Source organism: Polistes canadensis, unplaced genomic scaffold (assembly GCF_001313835.1).
Source record: "Polistes canadensis isolate GaletaPanama2010 unplaced genomic scaffold, ASM131383v1 scaffold_19, whole genome shotgun sequence".
In the NCBI taxonomy this organism is placed as follows: Eukaryota; Metazoa; Arthropoda; class Insecta; order Hymenoptera; family Vespidae; genus Polistes; species Polistes canadensis.
The window spans coordinates 267,306-278,925 of record NW_014569566.1 but is presented as its reverse complement, the minus strand read 5'-3'; the positions used below and the strand labels follow the sequence as shown (position 1 = coordinate 278,925).

General features: G+C 30.8%; 3 protein-coding genes across 4 annotated transcripts; 2 read left to right on the top strand and 1 right to left on the bottom strand.

The window, feature by feature from the left end:
• Window positions 1-289: 289 nt before the first annotated feature.
• LOC106793875 (zinc finger protein 880-like) lies at window positions 290-2,540 on the bottom strand. Of its 2 annotated transcripts, XM_014761152.1 has the most exons (4): window positions 2,508-2,540; window positions 2,081-2,409; window positions 1,255-2,004; window positions 290-1,167 (listed from the first exon to the last, which is right to left on the bottom strand). In XM_014761152.1, the coding sequence occupies exons 2-4, from the start codon at window positions 2,273-2,275 to the stop codon at window positions 625-627; spliced, it is 1,488 nt and encodes a 495-aa protein (XP_014616638.1). In that variant the 5' UTR covers window positions 2,276-2,409; window positions 2,508-2,540; the 3' UTR covers window positions 290-624. The 2 variants fall into 2 exon arrangements, with proteins under 2 accessions (XP_014616638.1, XP_014616637.1); XM_014761151.1 differs by having other exon boundaries at window positions 2,081-2,529.
• Window positions 2,541-2,829: 289 nt separating this feature from the next.
• On the top strand, window positions 2,830-4,863 carry LOC106793792 (uncharacterized protein DDB_G0290301-like). The gene has a single exon (XM_014760997.1). The coding sequence runs from the start codon at window positions 3,469-3,471 to the stop codon at window positions 4,816-4,818; it is 1,350 nt and encodes a 449-aa protein (XP_014616483.1). The 5' UTR covers window positions 2,830-3,468; the 3' UTR covers window positions 4,819-4,863.
• Window positions 4,864-5,730: 867 nt separating this feature from the next.
• On the top strand, window positions 5,731-7,372 carry LOC106793793. The gene is made up of 4 exons (XM_014760998.1): window positions 5,731-6,103; window positions 6,182-6,628; window positions 6,739-6,931; window positions 7,017-7,372. Exons 1-4 carry the CDS (start codon window positions 5,909-5,911, stop codon window positions 7,109-7,111), a joined length of 930 nt encoding a protein of 309 aa, XP_014616484.1. The 5' UTR covers window positions 5,731-5,908; the 3' UTR covers window positions 7,112-7,372.
• The last annotated feature ends 4,248 nt before the right edge of the window (window positions 7,373-11,620 follow it).

The window sequence follows — 11,620 nt, the reverse complement described above, 5'->3', positions numbered from 1 at the left end:
TTTACTTTATATTATATGTAATATTTTACATATTATAAAATAAATTAAATGAATTTCTCTCTTGAATTTTTTGACTTACTCTGTTGTCATAATTATCAACACATATGTAAAACAAGTAATCCACAACATGCTATATGGATTTTTTCATTTTTATGGCATTTTAAAAAACTATCTAATCCGACTTTTTGTTAAAAGAAAATTAAATTTAAATTAACTTAATATATTTTAGCGTGCGTTCGCTATGATGGCGAACTTAAGGCATCATTCATTGAACATTTATTTTCTTTTCTTTTTTGTGAGCTACCGGATGCTTCTCTCCTCCAAAAATTTTAACAAATTTGTACACACTTTTTTGAAAAACAAAATCACACCTAAATAAACGTATTCAAAATCCTTTTACGAGTTATATATTTATGTCTAAATCTTAAAAATGCAAGAAAATATCCTTGCATTTTTATTATCTTAGTATTTACTATCACCATACTTACGAAATTGAGAAAGTATATTAAAGTATTTGATCCAGAGAAGATCCCATTGCTAATCTATTTGTGCTGGATTCAACACATTCCTTTCTAAGCAATTTTGTCCTTACGATGATATTTTCTGTATCAATTACGTTTACGACTAAGAAGGCATTATGTAGCTTATATTTTCGCTTATGTTTGCAAATTGCTGTTGCATCATATCTCTTAGAACTTCTTCTGTAATCGACAAAGAAGAACCATGGAAAATCAATTGATCCTTTTGTAAGTGTTGAATGTGTTGTAGTAAATTTGCGTCACACTTTATTGAACCATCTTTCACAAGAAAGTTTATTTCTTGCTGTTTAGGCATCGCCAGAACTTCAACAGTTTTCTCAAATATTTCTTTTGATTCAGTACAAAATACATCCTTCTTGCTTTTACTCTTCTTCCTAGCTGAATGTGTCTGAGCATGTTTATGCAAATGATCTTTTCGTGCAAAGGCCTTTTGACATGTAGGGCATATAAAATTTTTATTGCCTGAATGAATAACGTTATGTCTTCTCAAATGTTCGTTTCTCTTAAAAGCTTTTTCGCACAAAGAACATTGATAAGGCCTTACATCAGAATGACCACGCATGTGTTGATCCAAATGTTCTTTCCTCTTCAACATTGCACTGCATAATTCGCATTGATATTTTCGTTCCTAAAACAAAAGATAAACAAAACAAAATTCGCGTGAGAGTAAAGAAAAAGTATATTTCTTATAACGATATAAAAAAGAATAGCTCACTTGTATATGAATTTGTCTGTGTTGTTTTATTTGGGACACCTCACGACAAATTTCATTGCAATCAGGACAGGAATATACTTTAGAACCATCTAAACCAACGAGTACTTTGAATTCTTTAATTTTAGCTTTAAATTTCATTACTTTTCTGCTCTTGGGTGGATCAGTTTGTACTTGTTGCTCTACTTTCATAACTTGCATGTTACTTTCGCAAACTTGTTGATTCGATGCCAAGTGGACGCTAAGATCATTATGATTCAATGATGCATCGATCTGCTCTGAGTTTATAAAATGATTACCATTTTGTAATTGCGCATTTCTAAACCCTGGTACGCTAGGAATGTTTAGAATATTGTTTTGAATATGATCCAATTTATCGTCTTTATATTGTTCGTTTTGTAATTTCATTATTTGTAAATTTATTAATGGCATCGTAGTAGCTTGTATCTTCTGAATATACTCTGTCATGTTAGAACCTTGTAATTGAAAAACTTGCTGTATATCTTCAGAAGTTATTATTTCGTTATCAGTCTTATTCTCTTCCTTGGAAGTATCTATTTGCGACGTAGAAGGTAAGTACACATTAGGTATGACCCTCATTGGTATAGGATTCGATTGGACACTAATTAAAGAGGCATTGTTCTGATTGTAATTAGGAATGTTAATGGCACACTGTTTCTCGTATAGCTGCATAATTGCACTGGAATCGGACAAAGTTAACAGAGATCCAGGATATTTGTTCGGTGAATTTACCTACAGAAATGTTCGCGATTATACGATTAAAAATACATGTAAAAAAAGAAAAGTTATTAAAAATTCTCATACTTACAATAAATTGCTGCTTATTTTGATTTAATCCAGTAGCTACAGTGTAAACAGAACCTTGTTGAGCCATTGGTAATTCTATAGTACTGCTATTTATGTTGTTTTGATTAAATTCATTAAAAATAGGATTCGTTCTTAACGTTATTTCAGAAAATTGTGGCAGTGTGCCTTGAATATTATTACTTTCACTGAAATTCATCTTTTATTCTTAAAAATTGATCTAGTTACGCGCGCATTCGTAAAACCATAGCATACAAGATGTTTGTAACCTATAATTCCAGACAAATTCGAAACACGTTTTAATAAAACAATCTTCGGTCTCACTTTTCATTACTAAAATAAAAGAAAATCTTTGTTATACACAGAAATGTCGATATAAAATACGATGAGTATAATTAAATTAAAAAAACTTAAAGACCAAATGTATATACCCTGAACGCACGCGGCGTCGTACACTGCGAATTAACATGGTTGCGTTAGCAATGTAGTTCAAGAAAAACGCGGCAAAATCAAATTATTTAAATAATTCAAAAAGATTCTATCGGTTTATATGATCTACACGAATTTCTTTATCGAATAATCGACGTTTCTTTTTTATCAAAATTACTTTTATTTTTAATATTATCGTTGTTACATTTTTAAAGAAAATAAATAAATTAAATAAAGGAAAATTTTCTTTCCATTATATTGGTCAAACTGGAACATTTCTTGTTGTTGTTTACAGTTGATGCTAAAACCAACTTCATTTCGTTTATAGAGTAATAGAAAATATTTTAATTCGTTCCTCGATCATACGAATCATAAACGCATTTTGCAATATTATTATGTTTTAAAAAGAAAGCTTTTTTAATAAATAAATACAGGCCAAATCTGTAACACAAGTAGAAGGAAAATGTGTTTCTTTTATGTTTATTCTATTTTCCAATAAAATGTACTTTAATGAGATCATAGCATATGCATCTCTTCAATTTTGAACTATAAGCATGAGAATGTATGTGATTAATGTAAACAAAAAATTGCATGTACATGGATGAAGACTCTGAACAATTGTTAGATTATTTACGTAAGAAAAGCAGGACTTTGCTAGCTTTTACAGAAACTAATTCTAAGAAGATCAATAACGAGATTGAAAGATTGCATTGCAAGAGTTCGTTAGTACAGTTCCAGAAGGAATTAACTGTTGAAAGCAGTCTAACTCTTTGAAATAATAAGCCATACCTACAGTTTTTATTTACAGCTTTTATTTACAGAAAATTAAGAAGACAGAATTCTCATTTAAGAGATCGTAAAGAAATATGGAACTTGAGGAATAATTCAAGTGCCATTAACAATCTTTTGTGTCCAGAGTATCATTCTGAAACTAAAAATCTAACATGTTTGTCGGTTCCTAACATGCGTCCATTAGAAAGAATTGTCATACCATCCAAAAATTTATCTCATTCGCATTGCTCATGCATAGTAAGTAGGAAACCAGTGAAAGAATGTTATTGCAATGTTGAGATCAAAAAGATACAAACTCGTTCTCCAAGAACCATACATAAACCTATTCCATCTTGTAATTATTGTAAAAATAATATTTGTCATGTACCATTGACGACAAATGAAAATAATATAGGAGATACACTATCGCCTCCAATTAGTTGTGAAACTATTAGAAGAGTACAAAAAATCAATTACTATCCTCAGTCACAATTTCTTCGTAATGTTCAAAAGAAAGTTTCTGTACTTAAGAATGTACCTTCCGGTGATTGTCCTGACAGCTGTCCAAGATCATCGTATTATCACAAATTGAGGACTGATAAGACTTCGATGGTAATGGATACGGATACTCGAACAAAAATTATTACAGAAAAAATAAGCAAGCGTAGTTGCATTGACCATGAGAAATTGAATTCTACTCAGAGAGTACCAAGTTCTTTGATGGATGAAGAAGAAGAAGAAGAAGAAAAAGAGGAAGAAGAAGAAGAAGAAGAGGAAGAAGAAGAAGAAGAAGAAACTGAAAAAAAAATAATAGAAAAAGTAAGTAAGGGCATTCAAGTACCTTCGAGGAAACAATCTAAAACCAAGTTTCAAGTAAAAAGAACTATATCTTCAAAAAAATGTATATCGGAAGGATATAAAAGTAAACCTGTTTCGAGATCACCTTCTATCAGTAAAAAGACTATAAGATCATCTTCTATTGTGGATTGTCAGTGTTACGACAAAAGTAAAGCGGACAAATATACCAAAGATTTGGAAAGGAAAGAATCAGAAACATATCGTGTTCATTCAGAAGATTATGAAGAAGTAGATCAAAAATCAAAAAAATGGTCATCGCATGAAAAAGAGGATCAAAGAAAAGGTTTAACATCTTCGAATAACAAAGTTAACGAATTAAGAAAATTTCGTGAACAAAATTATTTCGACACTCATGGATCAAGTCAAACTCTTTTGTCATCGGAATCTTCAAGATCGTTACAGCAATATACTTTGAATGAGCGACTTTTCGCTGAACCTTTTAAAAGAATTCACAAAAAGGATTTAGTTGTAACGATGCCACCTTGTGCAACAATACAAAAGAAACGCATTCATTATTTTCCTAGATATATAGTAAGACAAGAGAAAAATAATTGCAATGCGAATTACAAGAAAAAACGTTGTCAAAATTGTCCATTGACTGGACACGCCATAGATCTTGGGATTTCTAAACCTCGTCCGGTATTGAATAGCTTGGCATTAAAATATCAAAAGAGACTTCCTTAATGAAGTATTTTTATAATTTAAAAGAATTTTTTTCTATTAATTGAATTATACGATTCTATTGCACATGTGCATTTAATTATATATATTTTTTCTTTTTATACTACACAGAATAATTTTTATTCAAACACCATTTTTACAAACTTTTTTTAATTAAATTTTTTTAATTAATCAAAGCATATCAATTTTTAGTCTCATATTAAAATCTTTTTTTTTTTATTAAAAAAATTCAAGCATAGAGTTGCAAGACTGATTTTCATCCCAGACGATAAAAGTGTGTGTGATCGTATTATTTATAATAAATTAATTTAATGATAATATTATAAATATCTATGAAATGTCTCTGTAAATAAATAAATAATCATCGATTTTTTTAAATATAATTAATATGGTATGTATAATAATTCAAACAATCTGTAAAATGATCATTTATAATAAATTATCAGAAAAAATTAAAAACATATTAATACTTACTTACAAAAAGAAGATAAGAAGACATTTTTGAAAAATTTCCGAAGTTATTCAAGTCGCTCAGCAACTTTTTCAAACTTGTAGCGCGCGCGCGCACAATAACGAAAACGATAGGAAAAAAAATATTTTTGAAGCACATTAATCACTATTTTGAATAATTCATCTGTGCATATAGAACTATATAATACGTAAAACTTTAAATCAGCCAATAGGAAGGCTGGATTTTTTCGAAATATAAAAACAATCATTCTTTCATAGTTAAAAGGAATATCACGAATTTAATAAAATATTAATTTATTTTTAATTAATTTAATTAGAAAATGTATATTTAATAAAAATCATAAAATAATAATAATATATAACATATATATTTTAATTAATTAAACAAGAAACGTTTTGATGATTGCTGTTTTAATAAGCAAAGTTGGTAGTACTGCTACGGATTATAAACTTGATTGTCAGTTAGAATCGAGTACATTTCGTAGTTCAATTGTTTTTAATCTTCTTTCTTTCTCTTTAATTTATTTTTGTTAACAATCATATTCCATTAATTAATATAAATATCTGTCTTACATAGTCGTATCGTACATAATAATTATTTGTTAAAGTAAAATAAATTAGAATGATTGCGGCAAGCAGAGTAAACTTATTCAATGGTCACATTACCGAAATTAATACCTCTGAAAGTGCTGAAATTGTATTTGTACTTAATGACAACCTGCAAAAAGCATATCTGTGTAAACAAGTATATTTTTACAATGCTCGATTAATACCAGAAGAGGATCCTTTGAATAAATACGTTTTTACCAACATGGAGGTATATTTTTGCATACGTTCATATTAATTTGAAAAAAAAAAGTAATATTTCACTGAAAAATGTTTGCATTCTTTGTAGGTAACTTTTGTTTGCAATAATGTACGAATAAGTGAAATGATTTCCAAATGGGTAGTAATTATGTGTTGGCCGAAAAAACATAGCCTTGGAGATAAAGTTGATATAAAAGCAGGAATGATTGGTATTTCAGGATATATATTTAATTTAGAAGATAAACAAGGAATTCTGCGCACAGTAGAATATAATCAGAAATTGAAAATATTTTTTACGTTAGACAAGTTCTTTTTACATGATAAAAACTTATCCTCCCATCCAACATTGATACATCAGTTAAATTCAGAGACTATGGTACATTTTGATGCTATGCCTTGCATACCCAAAGAAAATAAATATAATTGCGAATGGTGCGCTACTTGTGTATACATAGGACCAAAACCAATCATGGAAAATATTATGTTGGAATCGACTAATGAAATCGCTACGCAAGTTCTGCAAGTTATTCATAATGTTAGTATATTATTTGCACATTATTTTATAGATTTAAAATATAATTTTATATTTGTATATCTCTTTGATAATTGTGGTTATATATTTTCTTTTCTTTTCCTCTCTTTTAGAATTTCATCAATCCATTATGTGTATATGTCATCGGCAAAGGAAAATTTTTTAGGAGTATTGACGATGAGTTTGGCTTGATATTAGCTCAATTTCAAGATAATCTTTTCAAGGAAATACTATTTCATAAAAAGAACGCTTACGTCTTTAATATATGCATGGCCAATGAAAAATTATCCGACATTTTTAAGAAAGGTAAAAGAATAGTACTTTAGTTCATATTATAAGAAATAAAGAAAATAAGTACTAATTTAACTTAATATTATTTATCGTTTCTTAGGAGATAAAATGCATTTTATCGCAATTGCAGCTGAAGTAGATAAGTTTATAGATTGGATCGCTGTACATGTATCTGTTTGTGACTATGGAGAATAAATCCATTTCAAAGCACAAACTTTGCCAGGAGATTATACATCAATGATTAGAAGAAATAGGTTTGTAATAATATTGCCAAAAATCAAAGTATTTTCTAAAACCAAAGTTATTTTTAGACTTACTATATAATTTATATATATATATAATATTAATAATATAAGGAAGGTACGACGTAATGCTAATGCATTTAACAAAATCTTATTTTTGTTTTTCTAAATGGAGACTAAACGATTATATACTACGACCTGTTATGTGTACATATGTAGATATATATATATATATATATATATTTCGAAATTGTTATCATTGTCAGCACTTTTTTATATATATATTTTTTTTTACAAAGTTTAACAAAGTTACTAGTTATTTAATTCTATAAGAGAAAACACAAATCTTTACAATATGATAGCTGTTACTATTTTTAAATCTTTATAAAGGAGTGTCTTTAAAATTGTTTCATCGAGAAATTCAAAACAAAAGAAAAAAATGTAATCTCACGATAGACCTTGAATCTCCGTGTATTTGGTTAAAAATAATTAATAATTTATCTGTTCGATAATGCGACTTTATAGGGATACTGTAAAATTAGGAATATGTCTCTCGGAGACGCACAATTACGCTTATTTACCTGAACTTCTTATGTGATATTATTGTTATTAGTGTATATTTATATATGTATATCTAAACAATCAAACAAACCAACAAAAATTTTTTTTATATGTATACATTCTATAACTAATTTATTCGTTGAAACTTTTATCCAATAAGATTGTTAATAAATCAAAACCTAAACGTTTTGCGTCTTCCTTAATCAATCACGTTTAGTCTAACTAAAATAATCTAAATGCAAATAAAATTTAAATGATTAATATGTCAGAGAAAGAAGAAAAGAAAGCAAGCAGTAACTGTATTATAAGATCTCTTTTCACGCGATTATGTATTTCATCCAAAAATTTCTTTCAAACTTTCAAAGGAATTTATTAAGCAATCTATTTCTTTTCAATTACGGCAAACTTTTCTGTTCAGTTTTACGTAAATTTCAATTCTTAGTTTTGGTTTTATGCGATTCTAGAAAATAACGAAACGCATTCGTAATATTTTAAGATAAGTAAAGTCTTTTTTTATCTGTATCCGTGTTTTTTTCATATACGTTTTTCTATAGAACGTATCCACTATATAAAACGAAACCTTATGATATACATAATACAAATTTTGTATATTCGAATGTTTTAACTTTAGCCGGATGACTTTAATTTTAATCTACGTAATGAGTCATTGAAAAAAAGTGGTCTCGATCATTTCCTAATAAACGATTGAAGTCCGGAGATGGGAGTCCGGGATACCGTACGGGACATGGCACGCGCTCGTTAAATTATTCATGCTCGTTTTACGGAGTAAGCAAACAAACAAACAAGCAAACAAGCAAGCTAGCTAGATAGCTAACCGAGGCTCGATTACATATGTAGCTAGATGGTGATGCAAATGACACGATGCTAAATAATTCCTTCTATATCCATGATAATCTCGCTTGAAGAGATTTCGCAACGTAGAGAGACGCGGAAGGTCGCGAGAATAAATCATTGTTCCTTGAGAGACACCAGAGGATATATGAAATGCAACCGGCTGCGTTATTCTTCTTCTTCTTCTCTCTCTCTCTCTCTCTCTCTCTCTCTCTATCTATCTATCTTTCTCTGTCTTATTTCAATTCATTATATACCTTCTTTCACTCTGACAAGGTTGATTCCGTTGAACAAGTAGATACATACATACATACGTACGACTATTACCAGCTAGGATTTGTCTTTCGCAAGGCCGATCATGTCAGTTAAACGCTACTTATGTATATTATATACAGAGTGTTGAACGATCGTTGTAAAAAGTCCATTTTTCGCTGATCTTTAATAATAACTCGACGATCTGATGTCTGATGAAATTGCTAAAGACGCATTTATTTAATATACAAAATATAATGATCAAATTAATCGATACGGGGAAACGTTTTAATTGAATCTATATATATACACACAGGTAATAAATAAAATGTTCAAACGCAAATCGTTCAATTTCAGGCTTCTTAAGTCATTTCCCTAGTCTATTTGAAGATTGAAATAAAACTTGATTATAATACCCGGAACACACAAAAGATAGAGAAAGAGAGAGAGAAGAGCTTTCCCTCTTCTAAAGTTATTGCGATTTCGATCTCTCACCTACCGCACCGTCGGCGGTATTATTCTCCGTGCTTTGCTGAACGAGAAAATCCAAGAGGGACGCCTTTCTCCGAGTGTACGGCCTCGTAGAAGAAGGAAGAACTTGTCGGAACGAAGAGATCTCCTGGAGAAGACGGCCGAGTCTACTTTTGCGCCCGGAGGAACGGCCGATCGTATGTGGAGCAACGAACTTGGAACTTCCAGGAAAGAGAAAATAATCTCTTTCTCTCTCTCTTGTAAGAGTAATCCCTGAGAATTCATGTAAAAACTTAATTTCCAAACGAGGAAAGGAAAATCTTATTTCTCATCGTTCTAATAAACTAAGAACTTATACTAATCGATTAGATACTTTTACTTAGAACACAACATCTGTTTGAAGATATTTTGAATTATTCATTCATTTCATATGCATTGGGAACACGACAAATTCTTAGTTTCGATCTCTATTCGATTGACAAATATCTAAGAACTTATATTAGATGACAATCACATTACCAACCGTATGCGTGTATTATTGGAACAGATGGAACAGATATATCGACGAACAAAATTCTCCTCGTCGTGTTTGATAAGCAAACACTTGGTAACCTATTTTTAGATGACAATGATCATCAACTCAGCTGATATAGATAGATATGTGTATACATTGAGAACGATCAATCATCGTCTCTGTGACATCGGAAAAGAAGTCGGCAACAAGTGCTAGGACTATTGAAGGGAAATAAGAACGACACCGAGACAACTAGGATCAACATCAACAACAACATTAATAGCAAGAAGAAGAAGAAGATGATGATGATGATAATGATGATGAAGAAGAAGAAGGATACAGGATATTACGAGCATCCGACGACATGATGAGGATCGAACCTGGCGATCCATGGAGTTGTTTCGATATTACCAACAGTTTTGCGGCATCAAGGCCGCCTCCTTAGCCGAGATCTTGTCTCATGATGACTCACGCCTAGCTGTGGCCGCTACCTCGACGTTCTCTCTACCTCCACCTTCCTTTCTTCCTTCCTTTTTCTTCATGCCAACCTCCTCAACCTCCTCAATCTCTTCAACAACATATCGACAGATATATTTCCTCTCTCTGTATCTTTTTTCTTGTTTTCTACGCTACTCTTATTTTATTTGACCACAATCTGAATTTTTATAACATGCCCCGAACTTTCATCGCAAGTTACCATTTTCCATTTCTCACATTTTTCTATGGTCCTTATCGAGAATTCATTGTATATCCTCATATCGATATTCATTCTATTACATCTCCCTTTTGTAAATTCCTAACTGTTTTTTGATCGATTGAAATTGATGGGATTGAAATAGGGGAAGTTCAGTTCGAGATTAATAGAATTCCGATGGGGGGGTAGAAAAATATCATTCGAGATTCTCAGCTATTGCAATGTATTAGAGTTTATTGAAAAATTGATATCATACCTTTTATTATCGTTACGTGGAAAGATAGTGGATACACATAAGAGAGGAAGAGTAAGAAATAGTAGAAGAAGAAGAAGAAGAAGAAAAGCAAACTCGTGCAAAACACGTTCCATTCGTCATAACGTACGCATTGTATGGTAGGTGTAATATAATGGTTTCTATATCTCCGGTGATTATACACAACCATACTCAAACCTATAACCAATTATCACCGCATAATCTCATCGAAATTATATTGTTATCCTTATCTGTCTTACTATCAAACTATTTTTCTTTTTTGTTTCCATTTTCATCTTAAAACTTCTATAAGTTGACATAAACATTATTATACGTATTGAAAAAAATGTCTGCATCTAATAGAAAATATGCTTTTCTCGAATGAAAAAAATTCAATCGTAAAAAAAAATAAAGCGCGCACGTACGTAGGCAGGCTTCAATATCAATTTAGTTTTCTACGTGATAGAATGATAATAGTGGTTGTTGTCGGTGACCTTGAACGATATATATCAACGGGTTCTCATTGAGGTCTAGGAAATGATATCGATCCGATTACCCTCAACTCTTCCTATACAGAATACTAGTGTCCTTTTCTCCAAAGCTTTCCGCGCAAGTTCAGCCACTGAAACTATGTATATAGGAGTCCTTCGTCGTCATCAGGTGTGTACGCGCGATCAATCCGTCGCCTGTCTGATTCCTCCTACAGCAACATACTAGCCTGGACGATAATGGTACTCGCGCAGAAACTTCTGCGCATTTTCCTATACTCCTACGAATACCATATTATTATACTTTAAGGAAGTGTCCAAGTTTAAGGTATATCCTACACGAATGTTTCAATTATTAGTATTTCTACGATTTGTTT